General features: G+C 37.4%; 1 protein-coding gene and 1 pseudogene across 1 annotated transcript; both read right to left on the bottom strand.

Annotated features, from left to right (window-relative positions):
- Positions 1-13,325: 13,325 nt before the first annotated feature.
- Positions 13,326-18,351, bottom strand: LOC149154913 (protein LATERAL BRANCHING OXIDOREDUCTASE 1-like; annotated as a pseudogene).
- LOC149154914 (uncharacterized) lies at positions 14,613-16,253 on the bottom strand. Its single transcript, XM_089439403.1, has 3 exons — positions 16,211-16,253; positions 15,559-15,734; positions 14,613-15,155 (listed from the first exon to the last, which is right to left on the bottom strand). The coding sequence occupies exons 1-3, from the start codon at positions 16,251-16,253 to the stop codon at positions 14,613-14,615; spliced, it is 762 nt and encodes a 253-aa protein (XP_089295529.1).
- Positions 18,352-19,590: the final 1,239 nt, after the last annotated feature.

The raw sequence follows: 19,590 nt of genomic DNA, 5'->3' as shown, positions 1-19,590 counted from the left end.
TTCCACAACAGAAGCATAATACGTGGCAGCAGCTGAAGCAACAAAAGAAATTGTGTGGCTCAGGAAAATTCTTGAAGATTTGTAGGTAAAAAAAGTACAATCAACTCCACTCATGATTGACAACACCTCTGCAATAAAGTTGGCCAAGAACCCAAAGTTCCATGATCGAACAAAGCACATCAATACTAAATATCATCTGATTTGACATCATGTTGAGGCCAAAACAATCCATCTCCGTCATTGTTCCACAAATGAGCAAATTACAGACATCTTCACCAAAGCGCTTGGAAGAGAAAATCTTGAAAGATTCAGAATGATGCTTGGACTCACCAACATCCCTTCAGGTTAAGGGGGGGAATGTTGACACCTAATCCTCACGATTGGGTGAATTTATGTAAATAGTTAAATTAGGGATGTGAACAGTCATCAGGAGATGAACTGAGCAGTCACACCCTTTGTATATAACAATAGCATACCTAATGAAATATATGGAATCAGTTTTACTACCTATTGGAGTTACTACCTGGTCTGACAGATCCTTGCCATCAAACTTCCTCATATCGCCTTTTCTTGATTTTAGGAGCTCGATATTGAAACGACGGTAACTTTGTAATTTCAAGTCTCCAAGTTCTGAAATTGCGCCCTGCAGTAAACCTCTGAGTCCTTTTTCTAACATCACAAGTATGCTCATAATTGGATTCCCGAAGGAAGAGTTATGTCCAATCTCTCGCGATGACCTAATTATAGAGTAGTTCAGTAGAGAGAATTTTTATGACGTGCCATGTGTCATTGTTTCGACCTTAGCTTCTGTAAATGATACCCAATAAACTAAAATCCATCTTCTTTCTGTCACTTTTTATGAACTTTGAATCAGATGCTCCGAGCGAGAGGTATGATGATTTTCCCCAGGTCACCTGTTTGGGATGTAATTCAGTGGCCTGCAGAAACCCTAAATGTATTAAATTGTATCTCCGAAAATATAGCGAAACAAGATCTAAAATTTGGATCCGAGCTACACCACAATTTCGGTTGAAATGGGTTTTAATTTTAGAGTCTTAACCTTCATATAAAACAAATTATAGAGAAACTTCCATGATGACCTCTTTGAGATTGAATTTTAGAGCTTGCAAAAACCATAACTTCCTTAGATCATATCTCTAAAAATATAGTGATACAAGATCTGAAATTGGGACTCGAGGTTTAGAACGCTTTCAGCTCGAATGGGTTTTCGATTTAGCTTCTGAAACTTCGTAGTGAAAAAGTTATAGCGAAAATTCCACGATGACCTGTTTGGAGCAGTGAAACCCCAGAATCCAAAGCTCTGATACCATATGTTATGAAACTAGCTCACAAAAAGATAGAAAAGATAGATCAATTCCTTAGAAATAAGCCTCTTCGAGGGGGAAACCTCCTTTACATTACACAAATGAACAATTCTTAGATGCTACACATGACAAGACCTCCTTTCTATATATAGGAGTCTAAGGGGTCATAATATAATTAGAGCCGACATAACAATAATAATGTAAGGGCACAATAATAACAATAGTGGGCTTTTATGGGGCACAATAATAACAATATGGGGACTACATGGGCACAACAATATAATAAGGGGGTTGTACTAATAACAATAAGGGGTTACACTAGTAGTATAGGGACCTAACAACCTCTGACATATCATGTGCATTTGTGGCATACTAAACAATACGCTTAATCTGATTACAAATTGGAAAATACCTCTAGAAATCACATTATTTAACACCCTACCAATATGAACTAAATACAGCTTCCCAATTTTCAAAACCCCTACTTTAACTAGATATTGTAGGTATCCATTATTTCATTAACATTTTTTATACCCCTTTATATTTTTTCATTAACTTTGAGCTCCACTTTTATACTTGCCAATATAAAAACCCTTTGTCCCCTATTATATGCTCAATATATATGTCATTTTTTTCTCAATATATATGTCATTCTTTTCTAAATATATATCCCCCAATATGAACACATGTGATATGGTATTTCTTCCCCACTAAAGCTCCCATAAGTAGACAATGTCTAACCTATAGGAGAATCCACCAAGGTGGGACCTGGACATTATTCATCATCCTCGCTATTATTGAAGCCTGGATTGGTGAGTTTCTTAGCCATTACCAAAACATTATTTTCCAACATGTTGACTTGTTACTATAGGGTGTCTATGCATAAAAGTGTTTCCTCTTATGCTTTTTTGTCCTCCACCAAGCATGTTCCCACCAAAGTCTTCATTTCCAATAGAAATTGGTTATTTTCATGTATCAGATTGTCTAGATTATGTGTTTCGAATGTCAAGGATTCATTTATTTACATCATCCATCCCCACATCATCTGGTAGGAAATTTTGTTCTACATGAGCTTCTCCTTCTACCGAATCCATTTCATCTTGAGCAAACCATGAGGTACATTCCCACTAGTGATGAGTTAAATCCTTTGCATTTAATGGTATTTATATTAGGGAGGTAATTCTATATTTTTGTGACCATGAATAGAGAAAGAAAATCCATGACAAGGCATGATTACTGCAAGAAGAAAGGAAGTAAATGAGATAGAGAGGATAAATGACAAGGAGGAGGACCAAAATCAACATATTGATAGATGTGATCTCCAACAGTGTGAAGGAAAGGAGTCAAGATGGGACAAGGAACAAGTTTGGGACGAAAGAAAGGAAAATGAATGGAATCTAACCATAGATGAATAAAAGTGAGAGAGCTATGAGCTTGATGGTTCAAAGGGAGGGCAAGATGAAAAAGCCTCTCAGAAACATATAAAAGCAAGAAAATTTTGAAGGGAAAACAAAGATGCACTAGGAAACTTACCCATAAAAGGCACAACGAGGTAAAGTCACCATTAGATGTTTATAATTTTGACACCCAATGCCATGAGTATATCAAAATCTACATTCTACGTCTCAAACTACAACCACAGCTCGTCAAATAATATGCAAATTTAGTGAGGGTGATCACATAATGCAACAAGGGGTTTATAGGGCCAACTGTAATGTCTCTCATTGGCTAAGTAACCTATGAGGCTTTAAACTTTGCTAATTGTCCTTGCACCACAGTCTAAGGTGACAACTCTATCATGGTATTAGGCTTTCTCATTTCATTTATTCTTGATGGTCACCCTACTTGGGAATTGAAATAGAAATTGACATTGAGTAGAAATAGGAATAGAAATTGACATGTGCAATGCAATGTATGTATTGATTTCAATGTAATGCATCAATTTCTATATACATTTTTTATAATTTCCAAATCAAAATTTCTAAATAATACTACATATGTTCTCAAAAAACTAAGAAAACTATTAAAATTTCAAACAGTAAGGTTAATCTTAGACATATACATATACATAATGTTAATCATCTACAAATTGTGTCACTATAATAAAATCTAAAAGAAGCTATAAAAACATTGATCCTTCTTGATAATACTTTCAATCAACATTGCAATAAACACATAAAGAGAGTGAACAAGAAGATGAATACCATTTGGAATCACAATCCTATCATATCTCATGAATATCAATTAGTTCATTATATCTAAAAATATCATTTAAGATTTGTAAAGATAATATCATCATGCCAGTAAACATCGGCAACATGTTGCGAATCTTTCTAATTATATGAAAACATGACCTTAATGGGAATGTATTAATTTTGATAAACATTTTTCATTATTTTTATCTCAACGCATCTATAAATTAACATGTATACTAAAATCAATGAATTCAAAATTGAATAGAAATAAAAAAAAATATTGACATATACATTGAAATCAATACATGCATTCATTTTTATGGGCATTTTTCATCATTTTTAGATCAAAGTTTTCAAATAGTTCTTTTAAATAATACTCTCTATTTTCTCAACCAACTTAAAATACCAAAGTAAATTTTAAATAGTTTATTTTTTCTTAGACATATAGATTTATATGATATTGATCATCTACAAATTGTGTCACTATACTGAAAATTCAAAAAAATAGATTGATATCCTTCTTGATAATACTCTCTATACTTTCAACCAAGAGACAAAAGTAAGTAAGTTTCTAATGGTTAGATTACACACATACATATACATAATTTTCATCGTATACCAATTGTATCACTATACTAAAAACTAGCCTAGATCCATCTTATCTATGGATCTATCAAGTGCCGAGAGGGATCAAATCTCTCGAGGTGTAACCCTCTTTTTTTAGTGCAAAACTTGAGGAAAGGTTTGCACCTTGAGATATTTTATCCCTCTCGGTGCTTGATAGATCCAGAGTTAAGATGGATCTAGGCTGGCTTCAGTCGTGTGCCACCAAGGAAAATATATCAAAGATATGATTAATTTTATAAATAATATGTAAATACATCTAATATTAATATAATCATTTTAAATATGCTAAATATATCTGAGATTAATATGGTCATTTTAATTTTAAATTTGTTTAGTTAGCCTAGTTTTTTGAGATGATAAATATTGTTAATAACTTTAATGATGAAAAATGATGAAATAAAAATTTTGAATGCAAAGTAACAATGTAATAGTGTTGAATGAAATAAAATGTGAATAATAAGAATGTAATCAATTACAAATACTCTTCATTGTGATCAATCTCAAACTATTTTCTTCTAGTATTCTTATTGCCACCCTTATTAGTTTTGTCATCTTTTCATATCAATTATATGAAAAGCATGGTTGAAATCATAAACCATTTAAATCTTTAGCTCGAGTTGTTGTAGTAAACATCATATCATGTCTCTCTTTGTCTCCAATATTAATAATATGAATTACTATAACACAAAAATCAATGTATAGTGCCAATAACTTTTTGTGCTTACACTGAAATCAGTGCACATTGTTAATCCATTCACTTTAAAACTAATGTACCATCATACATCCAATTACATAAAATCATAAATCAAATTCTACATTGAAATCAATACAGCTAATGAAAGAAATCAAATAATATTAGAAAACGACTTCTACACTCAAATCAATGCATCCAATGCAAGAAATCAAATAGGATTAGAAATCAACATCTATACTCAAATCAATGCATCTAGTGCAAGTAAGCAAATAGGAATAGAAACCACTGAAATTAATGCATTTAGTACAAACAATCAAATAGGATTAGAAATCACCATCTACACTGAAATGAATGCATTTAGTGCAAACAATCAAATAGGATTAGAAATCATTTACATTGAAATCAATGCATATAGTGCAAGAAATCAAATATAATTAGAGATCAACAACTACATTGAAATCGATGCATCTAGTGCAAGAAATCAAATAGGATTAGAAATCACCATATACACTAAAATCTATGGATTTAGTGCAAGCAATCAAATAGGATTAGAAATCATCTAGATTGAAATCAATGCATCTAGTGCAAGCAATCAAATATCATTAGAAATCAACATCAACACTAAAATCAATGCATCTAGTGCGAGCAATCAAATAGGATTAGAAATTGCAATCTACATTGAAATCAATGTGTCTAGTGCAAGAAATATTCTTCCCTCTCTCCTTGCTCTATCTATATCTATATCTCCCTCCATCTCACCCCCCCCCCCCAAACACACACACTCTCTCACTCCATATTTATCAATCTATATGTCTGTCCCTCCCTCTTTTCGTCAGTCTCTTATTCCCTCTCTTCACCTTCCATCAATATCTCTATCTCCCTTTTTCTCTTTATATCACCCCCAAAACATACACTCTCTTTCACCAATCTATCTATATATCCCTCTCTCCTCCTCTCCCTCTCTCTCTCTCTCTCTCTCTCTCTCCCCCTTCTCTCCCTCTCGCCCACTTCTCTCTTTGCTCCTGCTGTCCTCTCTCCCTCTCTCTACATCTTCCTTATCACTCCCTCTATCTCTCTCTCTCCACCTTTCTCTCTCTATGTATTTCTTCTTATCTCCCTCTCTCTCCCACTCCAGCTTCATCTCTCTTTACCTCCCTCTCTCCACTCTCTCTTCCATCCTCTCTCTCTCTCTCTTGACTATTCAACGTTGTTACTATATCCCTCTTTCTCTCATTCTCTCCCCTTCTCTCTCCACTTCTCTCCACTCTCCTTCTTTGTCCTTTTATCTCACCCCCAAACATACACACTCTCTCTCCATCTCTCCCTTGTCACTCCCTCTCTCTCTCCACTTCTCACTCTCTATGTATTTCTTCTTCCCTCCCTCTCTCCCCCTCCAACTCCATCTCTCTATCCCTCCCTCTCTCCTCCTCTCTCGCTCCCTCTCTCCTCCTCTCTCTTAAGTCCTTTCTCTCTTCCTTCCTTTCTCCCTTCCTCTCCTACCTCCCTCTCTCCTCCCCATCACTCTCTCTCTCTCTCTCTACCCTCCAATTCTCTCTCGTCCCCCATCACTTTCTCTCTGATCTAGGTCGCTCCAGGGACACACACAGGACAGAGGGCTTATGGAAGCCCAAAAATCAAAGTGATCAGAATGTTTTCAAACTAGGACCAGAGCGTAGATCCCATCGTCCTGATCGCAACGGTGCGAATGGTTCGTCAAACCAAGCTTGTATGCAAATGTTAGAGGTAGTCAAAGTTCAAGGTTGATCAAGTGACTTGGAAAGCTTAAGGAAGGCACAATTTTGCCGAAATCCAACCACCGGATTCCGGCCAAATTCCAGGTGAAATTGTGGCCTCATTAAAATGTCTCCTACAGTTAAATTTCGGAAATTCAAAAAAATGGCTATGTAACATAAAAAAAAATAAAAAAATATTTAAAGTGGTGACAGGCCATAAACCCCACCACCCCCATCACACTCACCATATATATAGGTTATATATATAAACCAAAACATTAAACGTTAATGTGAGGCCGACGGGGATTGAACCTACCTGACCCACATGGGTCTGCCCCCACCGGGCGGCCTCATATGGTGGCGTACACCAACCACCAACCCGCATTCAATACAAAACAAACCCCATGTAAAACAAACGTGACCAAAAAAAAAGGTTATATGCGGATTTTGTGGAGAGGCGGGGTTTGATCCCCTGACCTCCACTTAACAAATTTCCCGAATTACCAACGCGCTAAACTATTTCTTGGTAAACTCCGTCGACGAAATTTTATATAAAAACATTTACACAGTGCGTTCAAGTAGGAGGAAGAAGCGCGACATAGATTTAGAGACAAAGGAGGCAGAACCTTGACATGCATTTCGAGGCAGAATATTCTTTGATGCCCGAAGATTCTTTGGGGAGGTAAAAATTCTTTTTATCAGAATGTAACCAAGTTTACAGTCAATTTTCTCAGATTTTTGCAGGGAACGTCATGAAGAGGTCAGATTCAATGTTTAAGCAGCAGATTTTCAGGTCCCCAGTGGAGGATAATCTTCAAGAATCTTTGAAGGAATCTTCCAGATTCCTTGGATGCTGAAATTCACCAGAGTCAAAATGTAGCCAACTTCATACTCATTTTTCTCAGAATTATGCAAGGAACCTGATGGCGTAGTCAAAATTTTGATCTAAGCAGAAGATCTTGAGATGACCTGGAGGAGGGAATCCTTGAGGAATCTAGGGGGAATCTAAAAGATTCCTTAAGCGCCAGATTTTCACTTTCTCAGAATTCAAAAATTTGACAGTCGATTTTACACTATTCGATGCCACAAATCTGATGGTGCATTCATATTTTCCATTTTATCATTTCATTTTTTGGCCACTTTTCAAAATGGGTGCAGGTGTTAGCATTCGATGTGCGAGCAGTCATTTCCATGAGATTTGATGCTGTGAGATTGATTGTATGGCTAGCTTCAACAATTTGACATGCTTTGCTTTAGATGGCCCCAAGATGTGAGGTATATGCAGTATGTTCATGTACTTCTTTTTGCTATGAGATGCATGGTGCTGCACAGATCCCTGTTTGATGCTTGATGTGGGATTTTTTTTCTTGCTTGTTTCATGATTTCTACTTGATGTGATGCGGAATCATTTGTGGGATGTACTTGTTGTCATGATTCGTCATGTTTTGTTTGAGATTCCTTTGTTGTTATGTTGATGGGATACTCATGTTGTCGCCATGTATGTCTGAATTGAGATCCCTTTTATGCCATGTTGGTGGGATGCTCATTATCGTCATGCATGAGTTTAGGTCATACTGATAGGAGTCCTTTTTTGAATGAGAGTTCCTGCAGTGGAACATCTCTTGGAGCCACTCCTATATGATGGCATTTTCCTTGTATGATAGTGACGTCACCACCTATGTACATCATCACTCTTTCCATCACTTAATGCAGCGGCCTGCACCATCTTGACACCGGGGCTTGGAGATGTAGTCCCTCCTGGACGGACTCCATTATCAATGTCTTGTTATTTTATGTTGTTGATGATTATCATGTTCCTTCTTCCTTACAACATGCATTTATGTTCCTTTATGTTATTTTAATTGCAATTCTAATCACATCACAAAAGAAAATGATCTTGGTTAAATCCGGGAGTTGAGTCAACTTAGATCAAGTTTGGTATCAGAGTGGTCTTTGTGTGGATCTGAATTGCAAGCATGAACAATGAAATGTGCAACGACAAAGGATGGAAAATCGATGTATGAGACCATGCTCAAATTTCCATAAGGGTGGAAATGATGTATGAAGCTCTACAAAAAGAGACTGAGGAAAAGGAGTGATTGCAACTTTAGTTGCAAGCCACGGAAGAGGCCCTGGAAGAACTGAAGCACAATAGCCAAAGTCTTCAAACAGATAACGTTGAATTGAAGATGCTTCTACATGAAGAGAAAGAGGAGAAAAAAAGTTTGTTACAACAACTGCAAACTAAGAACGAGGCCTTGGAAAAGCTGCAACATGACCCATGTGAGGTAAAAAGTAATTCTCTAAATTCATGTATGTGTCCTGATGATGATTTCGCTATTTTTGAAAATCATACCACAGGAATTGGCTCCAAACACTTGAAGAAAATGGGGTATGAAGGAAAATGCTTGGGCATTAATGGCCAAGGCATTGTCAACCCCATCAAAGTAGAGGAATTACCCCGTCAGGTAGGACTTGTGTATGTCAGAAAGAAAGTTGAGGAATGCGCCGAGACAACTAGTGAACCACCAACAAGAGATGATGAGAAGCCCTCATCAGTTCTGTCCAAATCGACAAAGGAGGTAAAAGATGTTGATTTCCTTTCAGTTTCATCTTCACATATTATGATTTCTGTTGGAGATATGGAGATACCAATTACAAGGACAAACATGAGGCTCCTTACCAGGATGAGGTACAAGGAGGAAAAAGAACTTGGTGTTAATAACTAAAGCATAGCTCAACCATTGGAGGTTGTGCAGAGACCTCAATTTGCAGGTTGGGGATACATCGAAGGAGAATGCTCGAAGGTGTCATATGCTTCCGAGACATCGTCAAAATTGTCAAGGAAAGAGAATGATGGGAACACCTCACCATCATCCCGTGGCAGTGGCCATTGTAGGGAAAGAGTTGACGCAAGCTCTCATCACCATAATGACACCAAAGAAGGCAAGGAAATGTATAACTAGTTTCGATATTTGAATGTTCATTTCGATTATAATCATGTTGTTAATGATGAGCATAAAACATGGCATCGAAAAACATGTACCTTTTGTGGATTACATAACCATACATTTTCTAAGTGTTGGAAAAGAATAACAGCACAGACAAAGACGAGGCATGAAAGACCCTCTCAATAGCAGGAAGAGAAACATGTTAAGTAGGTCAAGAGGAAGAAGACTTATTGAAGTCATTGTGACAGAAGTGGCCATCAAAGAGCCACATGTTGGAGGCTCCATCCAGAGTAGCGCCTGAAATAAAAAGTGTCGGTGCATGAACCAGATGAAACGATTGTTCGACAAGTAAAACCACCATAGGGGAATGACCCATTCACAGCGATAAGTGAAAAATGGTTTCTAGATATGTTAGCTTGTCATGGTCATGCTTTTGTAAATCGTTTGTTACACTTTAAGATGTAAAAGTAATGATGTGTTTTCCATCACCTGTTAAGCAACAATGATGTCTGGTCTTATTTTGAGTTGCGTGATAAACTGTGAAAGAAATGTCGTGTTTCCATCACTTGTCAAAACAAAATAGTGTTTGGACTTATTGTTGTAAATCATGTGTTGCAGTGATGATGTGTTCTCCATCACTTGTTGAAGAAACAATGATATGTTGGCCTTGTTTTTGTAGCTGGGGTATTGTGTCCATCTTGATGTAAAATTGACCACCGAGTATGGGTTATAAACTCATGGCAAGTATGGGATGCTTGGGTCATTAGTTGGTCATGTAATACAAGCATGTAATTTGCAAAACAATGTACTACATGTTGCAAAGGTTGCAGGTGTCGGCTCATCACTTAAGGCTTCGAAGAACAAAGATGAAGGAGATGGAAGCGAGACCTTTTCAAGATGCTTGTGATGCAAACAAGGTACAAAGAAGTGGTAGATTATTTTTCATGCTTTTGGAGGACCAAAAGCTCCTCAATGGGGATGATTGATCCAGGTGGCTCCAGGGACACATAGGACAAAGAGGGCTTATGGAAGCTCAAACATCAAAGTGATCAAAATGTTTTCAAACCAGGACCAGAGTGTAGATCCCATCGTCCTGAACTCAACGGTGCGAATAGTTCATCAAACCCAGCTCGTATGCAAAAGTTAGAGGCAATCAAAGTTCAGGGTTGACTGGGGGACTTGGCAAGCTTAAGGAAGGCACAATTTCACCGAAATCCGGCCACCAGATTCCGGCCAATTTTCGGGTGAAATTGTGGCCTCATTAAAATGTCTCCTACGGTCAAATTTCGGAAATCCAAAAAAATGGCTATATAACATAAAAAAACAAAAATAATATTTAAAGTGGTGGTGGGCCATGACCCCCGCCACCCTCATCGCACTCACCATATATATGGGTTATATATATGAACCAAAACATTAAAAGTTAATGTGAGGCCGACGAGGATTGAACCCGCCTTGCCTGTGTGGATCGGCCCCCACCAGGCAACCCCATATGGTGGCGTACACCAACCACCAACCCGCATTCAATACAAAACAAACCCCATGTAAAACAAATGCGCTGAAAAAAAGAAGTTATATGCGGATTTTGTGGGGAGGCAGGGTTTGATCCCCTGACCTCCCCTTAACAAATTGCTCGAATTACCTATGCGCCAAACTGTTTCTTGGAAAACTCCACCAACGAAATTTTATATAAACTGATTTACATAGTGCGTCCGGGTAGGAGGAAGAAGCGTGGCATGGATTTCGAGACGGAGGAGGTGGAACCTTGACACACATTTCGAGGCAGAATATTCTTTGATGCATGAAGATTCTCCAAGGAGGTAAAACTTCTTTTTATCAGAATGTAACCAAGTTTATAGTCAATTTTATTAGATTTTCGCAGGGAATGTCATGGCGAGGTCGGGTTTGACATTTGAGCAGCAGATTTACAGGTCCCCAGCAGAGGAGAATCTTCAAGAATCTTTGAGGGAATATTCCAGATTCCTTGGATGCTGAAATTCGCCAAAGTTAGAATGCAACCAACTTCATGCTCATTTTTCTCAAAATTCTGCAAGGAACCTGATGGTGGAGTCAAAATTTTGATCTGAGCAGTAGAGCTTGAGATGAATTGGAGGGAATCTTTGAGGAATCTAAGGGGAATCTAAAAGATTCCTTAAGCCCCAGATTTTCACTTTCTCAAAATTTAGAAATTTGACAATCGATTTTACACTATTTGACGCCACGAATCTGATGGTGCATTCAGATTTTCCATTTGATCATTTCATTTTTCAGCCACTTTTCAAAGTGGAGTGCAGGTGTCAGCATTCGATGTGCGAGCAATCATTTCCATGAGATTTAATGCCGCGAGATTGATGGTATGACGAGCTTCAGCAGTTTGACATCCTTTTCTTCAGATGGCCCTAGGATGTGAGGTATATGTAGTATGTTGATGTACTTCTTTTTCTATGAGATGCATGGTGTTGCACAGATCCCTGTTTGATGTTTGATGTGGGATCTTGTTTTCTTAATTGTTTCATGATTTCTGCTTGATGTGATGCAAAATCATCTGTGGGATGTACTTGATGTCATGATTCGTCATGTTTTGTTTGAGATCCCTTTGTTGTTATGTTGATGGGATACTCATGTTGTCGCCATGTATGTCTGAATTGAGATCCCTTTTATGCCATGTCGGTGGGATGCTCATTATCGTCATGCGTGAGTTTAGGTCATACTAATAGGAGTCATTTTTTGAATGAGTTCCTGCAGCCGAACATCTCTTGGAGCCACTCCTATGTGAGGGCATTTTCCTTGTATGATAGCGACGTCACCACCTATGTACATCATCACTCTTTCCGGCACTTAGTGCAGCGGCCTACACCATCTTATCACCAGGGCCTGGATTCACAAAGATACTGAATAATTGAGAATCCTCTCATTTCCCTAAAAACTTTTGCACTCGATTATGTTTTTGTTCTTCCACAGTTGTTCACCAATTTATTAACTATGTAAGAACTACTCAACACAACCTTCCAAAAAATCATCTCTTCTGTCCAATTCCCTCACCACGCATTTGCTTCTTAGGTTAATAGATGGTGATTTGTTGTCCATCATAAATCCGGGTTACCATAAAATTATGTTGTTGTCCATCCTGCTTCCACTTAAATCTCATTTGTTATTTTTTTCTATGGTCAGATATTCCTCATGTATGTACAAATAATCTCAATAAAATTTTATTATTTATTATTTCAGTTACTATTGGAGATGTATGCTTGAACTTTTTTTTCTATGGTCACATATTTCTCATGTATGTACAAATAATCTCAATAAAATTTTATTATTTTAGTTATTATTTATTATTTTAGTTACTATTGGAGATGTATGCTTGAAATTGTATGACCAGATTTGAGTGAAAAGACCATTTTCTCTATAAGTTAAATTGTGTATATATAGAATATTTCAATTTAGGTCATAAAAAAATTATTTCACCATACACATTAAAAGAGTACATTTTATTGATATATTGTTCATAATAAAAATTTATTATGTAAATTTTCCATATATATATATATATATGGAAATAATCATGAATATACAACCAATAAAAATTAAATTGTGTATATATAGAATATTTCAATTTAAATCATAAAAAAAATATTTTACCATACACATTACAAGAGTAAATTTTATTGATATATTATTCGTAAATTTTCCATATATATATGGAAATAATCTTGAATATACAACCAGTAAATTTTTTTTTTCCGAATAATTTAGAAAATGATAATTCCCAACGAAAACTATTTTGTACTTATACTTTTCATTCAAAAATTACAACATTGTATACACATCTTATGGAAATGCAATTGAAGGATTAGATAAGAAGAGCCAATAGCCTTGTACAAGCTAGGATGGGCTTCATCGATCAATTCAGGGGCGACAGCAATCAACACATCAAAATGTGGCATAAAAAACATGATGATTGACATTCGACTCAGATTTGTATTGGCCACTGCCCATTAGTCGACACTCTTGTATTTCCCATTTGTTACTATCTGCCATTAGATAATTCTTCTACTATCTGCGAAAGTTTAACCGATGTAACTATTCTAAGAACAGTTTACGAAGTTTAGTAGTTAGTTGGTATTAGGAGCAGAATTCATATTTATTCTTTCTTTTTATGGGATTTCTTTTTGCTCTTTGTATGGGTTTTAACTAACTGTTGTGTGGGTTTTTACTTTGTGGCCTAGTTGTTTACTCTTTTTTTTTCCAAAATAAAACCAACTCACTATTAAGTGTTTCTGCCAAATTATATACAAGTTAATATTCTAAATTGCAATCTTACTTAAAAAAAATCCAAAATAAAATCCCTTATTGATAATTTTGTTGTATGTCAATATGACTATAATAACATTCAGAGAGGGTATTCATGAGACTACCAAATTGTATACAAGTTAATATTCTAAATTGCAACCTTACTTAAAAAATCCAAAGTGAAATCCCTTATTGATAATTTTGTTGCATGTCAATATGACTATAATAACATTGTCAATATGACTATAATAACATTCAGAGATCCCCATTTGCATGGAGCCACCTGCTGCCCCTTTTACTCAGCAGCTATCACTGAGGAAAAATAGTAATCAAGCTACATGAGACCATGGTGTTAGGCTCTAAAATATGCAATCATATAAGTGAATTATGAGATGTGAAACAATTTTAGTGAATTCAAATATAAAACACAAGTAAAATATGCTCAGGAGAGTATATTGCATGAATTGCATTAAAAAAAAAAAGGCTTGCACATACACTCAATTTCTCTATCAGAGAAAGAATGAATGAATTTTGCTTCGATTCAACAAATTCTGCTACATCTATACACGCTAACTACTAATTTTTACTTTTCTTGTATGATGACCTGTAACTTAGGCTCGACTTCCAATCCCTCTAATAAGAAGACATCGGTAAGTAGCCTGGAGTTGTGAGGCTGGCTAAGTAATCTTGGAAAGGATCATTGCTGGAGGGGGCTGTATTTGGTCTAACTGTGGGAATGGGTTTTGCAGACTCTCGAAGCCAAAGGTGAACATTGATTGGTTCAAACCAGCATTCTCCTACTGTTGTTGTTGCTGCAACATCAATTCTTCCAACCTACAGCTTCTCTGCACTTCTTTTTTATCGGATTTAAGATCATGCAACGATTGCATGGAACAACTTGAATCAGTGAGCAAAATAGGAGGAATTAAATATGTTGAATCATAATTTTTCTTGTGATTAGTCAGAGAGTTGAAAAATGGGACAAGTTCTGGAAGGTCCATTGGAGCACTACTGGCATTTGAAATGTTCAAATTCTGCTCAAAAATGGGGTTTGAGTTGTAGCTCATGGAAGTAATGGAAAAAGTTCTTGAATCATGGTTAGAGATCGTTCTGCAATTCGGAGAGCGGGCAGATTTCATTGAATCTTGTGAAGTTCTTTCTGAATGCTCAATGTTCGAGTTCATTATAGTATTCCCAGTGGGCAGTATTCCTGGCACCTTTTCATCAATTTCTTCGTGGAATTGTTCCATTGCTTCTTCCGAGGACCACTCTTGCTCCTTAGCTAACTTCTCTGCACTGCTCTTCTTGTTGTATATTCGACAAAGTACCCAATCATCCAACTGCAACAAGAAGCAATTTCATCATCAGAAATATGGATAACCCAAAAGAGAAAATAAAGGATTTTGAGCTAAATTTACATCACTGAAACCCATCACAAGCCCTCATTTTTAAATTGGACTGAGGAACAAAAATAATATTTGATATTTATAGTTTTCCTTATTGAAAGCCTCTGGATTAAATTAGAAAACCCTTGATTTCTATAATATAGAAAACAACCCCTGTTTCCCAAATTGATTTTTCCCAGATACATTCATCCTCTAGAGTCTACCTGGTCTGGGCCCTGTCATGACTAGGCCATAATGTCATCCAACCTGACAGGTGTTTTAAACCAAACAACACCTACAATGTCTATTGACACATAGGAATATACACAGAAGAAAATCCACAAGAACAGTCGCATACCCTTAAGCTGCCCTTCTTCTTTGCAGATCTATTGACATCAGCAAGGCGGTATTCATGCATAATCCAATTAGCCTTGTTTCCTTTAGGTGCTTTTCCGACATAGAAAACCAGAGCCTTCTTGATGCCAACACGCCTGTTGCTGCCCTTAGCAGTGATGGGTTTATCTGCACCTGTGGCTTTCCATTATCTTGAGCCAACAACTTTGCTGAGGCCAGAACCATTTGGATACTTCCTGTCCCTAGGAGTGAAAAACCACTACTCATTTTCTCCAAAATAATGCCTTTTTTGCAAGAATTGGAAATGTGTATCAGACCAGAACAAATAACAATTTCTAATAACTGAAAGAAAATAAGAATGAAAAACAAGCATTTTCCATTGCAGGAACATGACATGGGCATAAATATGAAAGAACACTATAAATGAATTCAATTTAAAACAGAAGAACACCCATGTCCATATAACAGTCCATACACATATAAAAATGAGATGATTCATTTTGAGATTGAAGGTTTCCATATCAACCAAAGAGACATATCCAAGTAATAGTTCTAAGACATGGAAGGGCATTCATTTGCATATTTGGGCAATTAAAGAATTCATTTTTGAGATATATAAAAAAATTCTCATACTTCTTATGTAATGCCCTTCTTACACTGGAAAAACCCCAAATTTAACAGTTTAGCCTTTACAGACATTGTAACATAAAAAAGGCTTGTTCAGCAAGAAATGAACTCAACCAAAGTTGTCTGTTTAAAAAGGGAACAACATCAAGATCACAGTTCAAATAACCTCAATGACAAACTCTAATCCCCATGGAAAGCAGTGAAGTTGCAGTGCAAAATCCTATTGCTCTGGAATTGGTAGTGGATTGAAACAAAAGGTTCCATCTACCCAAGTAAATGAACTGTCACAAAGAATGAAGAAACAAATCTATTTAGAAAAAGTGGTATAAAATTAACCAAATTTGATACCCTGAATGTTTTATAGACCGCTACCGATTCCTCAACTTTTGGAGGATCAAGACAATATCTAGGTCGATCTTTAGGATTGTAAGACCAGGGTGTACCTTTTAAAACAGTAAACGTAGACCCTGCCCCTTAGGACTTTCAGACTTGATTAAAACCAGTAACACCAAGGCCTAGCTTGAGCTGACTAGCCACATCCAAACCTCAATGGAAGTGCGGTCAGTCAAACTAATTGGCGCTGCCAACTGGAGCGTGCAATAGTAGTAGGTATCAGTACCATGGCAACAACATGTGCCAGTATGACCGTAGCAGTTCTGATTCGTAGCCTGTGTGTCTGCGCCACGTGCATGATGAAAGGCACTGGCCCCCAGGGCACGGAAGTTAATGGCTCGAATACTACTAGATGTGGAAATGGAAATTTATCAATCCATCCACCTGTATTCTGTGATTATTCCAAGCTATCCGTTATAGAAATCGACTTTATCTTTGTGTTTAGTGAAATCATGGAACTCACATTTCATGAAATTACTGGAATTTAGGCCTGCCAGGACGTGAAAATGCGCTAAAGGAGCGAAGTCGTTTGAAGATATCCACTGGAAAGTTCCCTCACCTTGGCATTTTAGGTAGCATTGTGCATTTTTTTGGATTTAGATGTTAACAAATCCCCGATGTTGACAATAAGAGCTCCAGGAACAGGGGCCACAGTAAACCATTGCTCATCTTTTCGGACCTAGAGACCCTCCACCCCATCGTCGAGCAAAACAATCAGTATATCTCCATCTGAATGCGGTCTAAGGCCATTCACTAGATCTGGTTGAGGGAAAGGAAAGTAATAATTGATTCTGAGTTGGAGCAGGGGTTCTTTGATTAGGGTTTGGATATAATTTGGGTCCAGCCCTAAACCCTCTGACAGAAGACTCGACAACTTCTCTATAAGCCTCATGATCTCTTCCTCATATTTTTCATGTGTTTCCCTTCATAGTGTGTACAATAGTGTATCAGAATGGATGTAATCTCATATCAAGGTTTCAATTATCACATAGCGTATATGTGTATAGAGTTGTACCTGTATGTGGAGGGTGTTTTGGGCCATTGCTCAATGACTTTGGCTCGTATATGTGTATCGAGTTGTACTTGTATGTGGACGGTGTTTTGGGCCATTGCTCAATGACTTTGGCACGTATATGTGTATAGAGTTGTACCTGTATGTGGAGGGTGTTTTGGGCCATTGCTCAATGACTTTGGCCCACTCTGGAGAAATATAATGAACAAGGGCATCGACCCAATCCAGGACTGTGTCATCAGAAATGTCAAAGAACCGGCCATAGCCTTCAAGCATATGAGTTCCAGGACTCACAGGACATTGTTCCCGTTTCTCTTCAGGGGAAAGATCAAAAAAGTCCTGTGAACAATCTCTATCAATGACAAAGGTATGCCATGATTTATTATCTTCAAAATAATTGAAAACCAATGAAATTACAAATCTAAACAATAATGAAATTGGTTGGATGATCGACAGAGGAAAGGGAAAAAAGAAAATGCCAAAACTGTGATCCCATACAAACATGAAAGAAACCCCATTCCTGGAAGAAATCCCATTCCTAGGATGCCTGAGCTAATTGGCTCACAGTCTTGATGCGTTGGTCGATGTCTTCCAGGCCTACTAGGTCGATGACGGGAAGAGGATGAATTGGCCTGAGATCAGATGGAAGGATGTACCGTGCAGGGACTTCATTTGCCTTTCATGGAGTGTCTGCACAAGATCAATGGGTCTCTTACGTCTTTGAGACTGACTCAGAAGAACCTCCATGGCAGCAGAAGAATCCATATTCGTAGCAAGCGGTGGAATTGGAGTGATTTGAAACCTCGAATTGGATCTGAAACCTCAAAGACATGATTATAGGACCCCGGGCCCTCCGACGCGCACAGATGTCCTTCTTGTGAGCATTCTGGTGTCCTCCATGTTCAGTGCCATAAACTCCATGAAAAATTCAAACGCATTCTCTTGAAATTCTGGCGTAAAAGACTCCAGCGTGCACAGATGTGAAGTGGAGAGCAGAAAGGTAACTTAAAAATATGTGCACAAATGTCAAACAAACATGAAAACTGTAGAGGGTCGACTGATTCAAAAAAAGAAAAGCCTATGGGCCTAACAATCATGCTTAGTGAGATTCCTCGTGATCTTCATGCTTGTGAGATCCCTCGTGATCTTTTCATGAGTCTATGCTAACAAATGAAAGCTGTTTTAAACGGGTTCCCTCTTAATGAGAATTGATGAAACCCTCCAGCGTCATTAAATTAAAAACCTCTACTTAAGCAATTGATTTCGCGTGAACTTGTCACGTTCGATATAAAATATAAGTGTTATTAATATTAGCTTTCTTTTTCACTAATCAATCACACCAGGACAACGCTACGACTGAGCTAAACCGTGAGTTAAATGTACCAATTTATGCCTAACTCATATTAACATGCCTAATCTTAGCTGATAGCTGAATTGTATTGTATTTCTAAGAGAGGTGGAATACATGTCCCTCTCTGTGTTATTTCGCGTTTCTATTTCATAGAATATACGGAATGGAAGGAGAAACCAGAGGGGAGAGTACACGTAAAACTGGAAGCAGTAGCAATAGCCATGACTATGGTGGTGGAGGAGGCAGGTCTCATTCTTTAATGTCCACCAATAATAACAATAGATGCTGTGGCGATGGAAGACCACCAATTTCTGCCTGCCCTAATCTCTTATCTCTTTCTGTGAATTCTGCTGCTTCTTCCATAATTGGACTGGCCTGGGATTCATCATCTCTCTTAATTCTGGAGAACATGATTTCTGGAGAACATGATGATGATGAATAGCAGAGTAACAGAGGAAATAGTAGACCACCAACACCACTAAGACCAGGAAGAGAAGAAAAAAGTCACCAACGCCAACTTCATTGTTTCTTTGTGGGTATACATGGAGGAGCAGGAAAAGGAAACGATGAAGTTGGAGTTGAAGTTGGTGACTTGTTTCCTCTCTTCCTGGTCTTGGTAGTGTTGGTGATCTCATACAACGCCTATTACTCTG

Source organism: Pinus tabuliformis, chromosome 9 (assembly GCF_031772625.1).
Source record: "Pinus tabuliformis cultivar Carrire ecotype Pingquan chromosome 9, CPIR1, whole genome shotgun sequence".
Lineage (NCBI taxonomy): Eukaryota > Viridiplantae > Streptophyta > Pinopsida > Pinales > Pinaceae > Pinus > Pinus tabuliformis.
The sequence above is the reverse complement of the archived record's forward strand: the minus strand, read 5'-3'. Positions and strand labels throughout refer to the sequence as shown.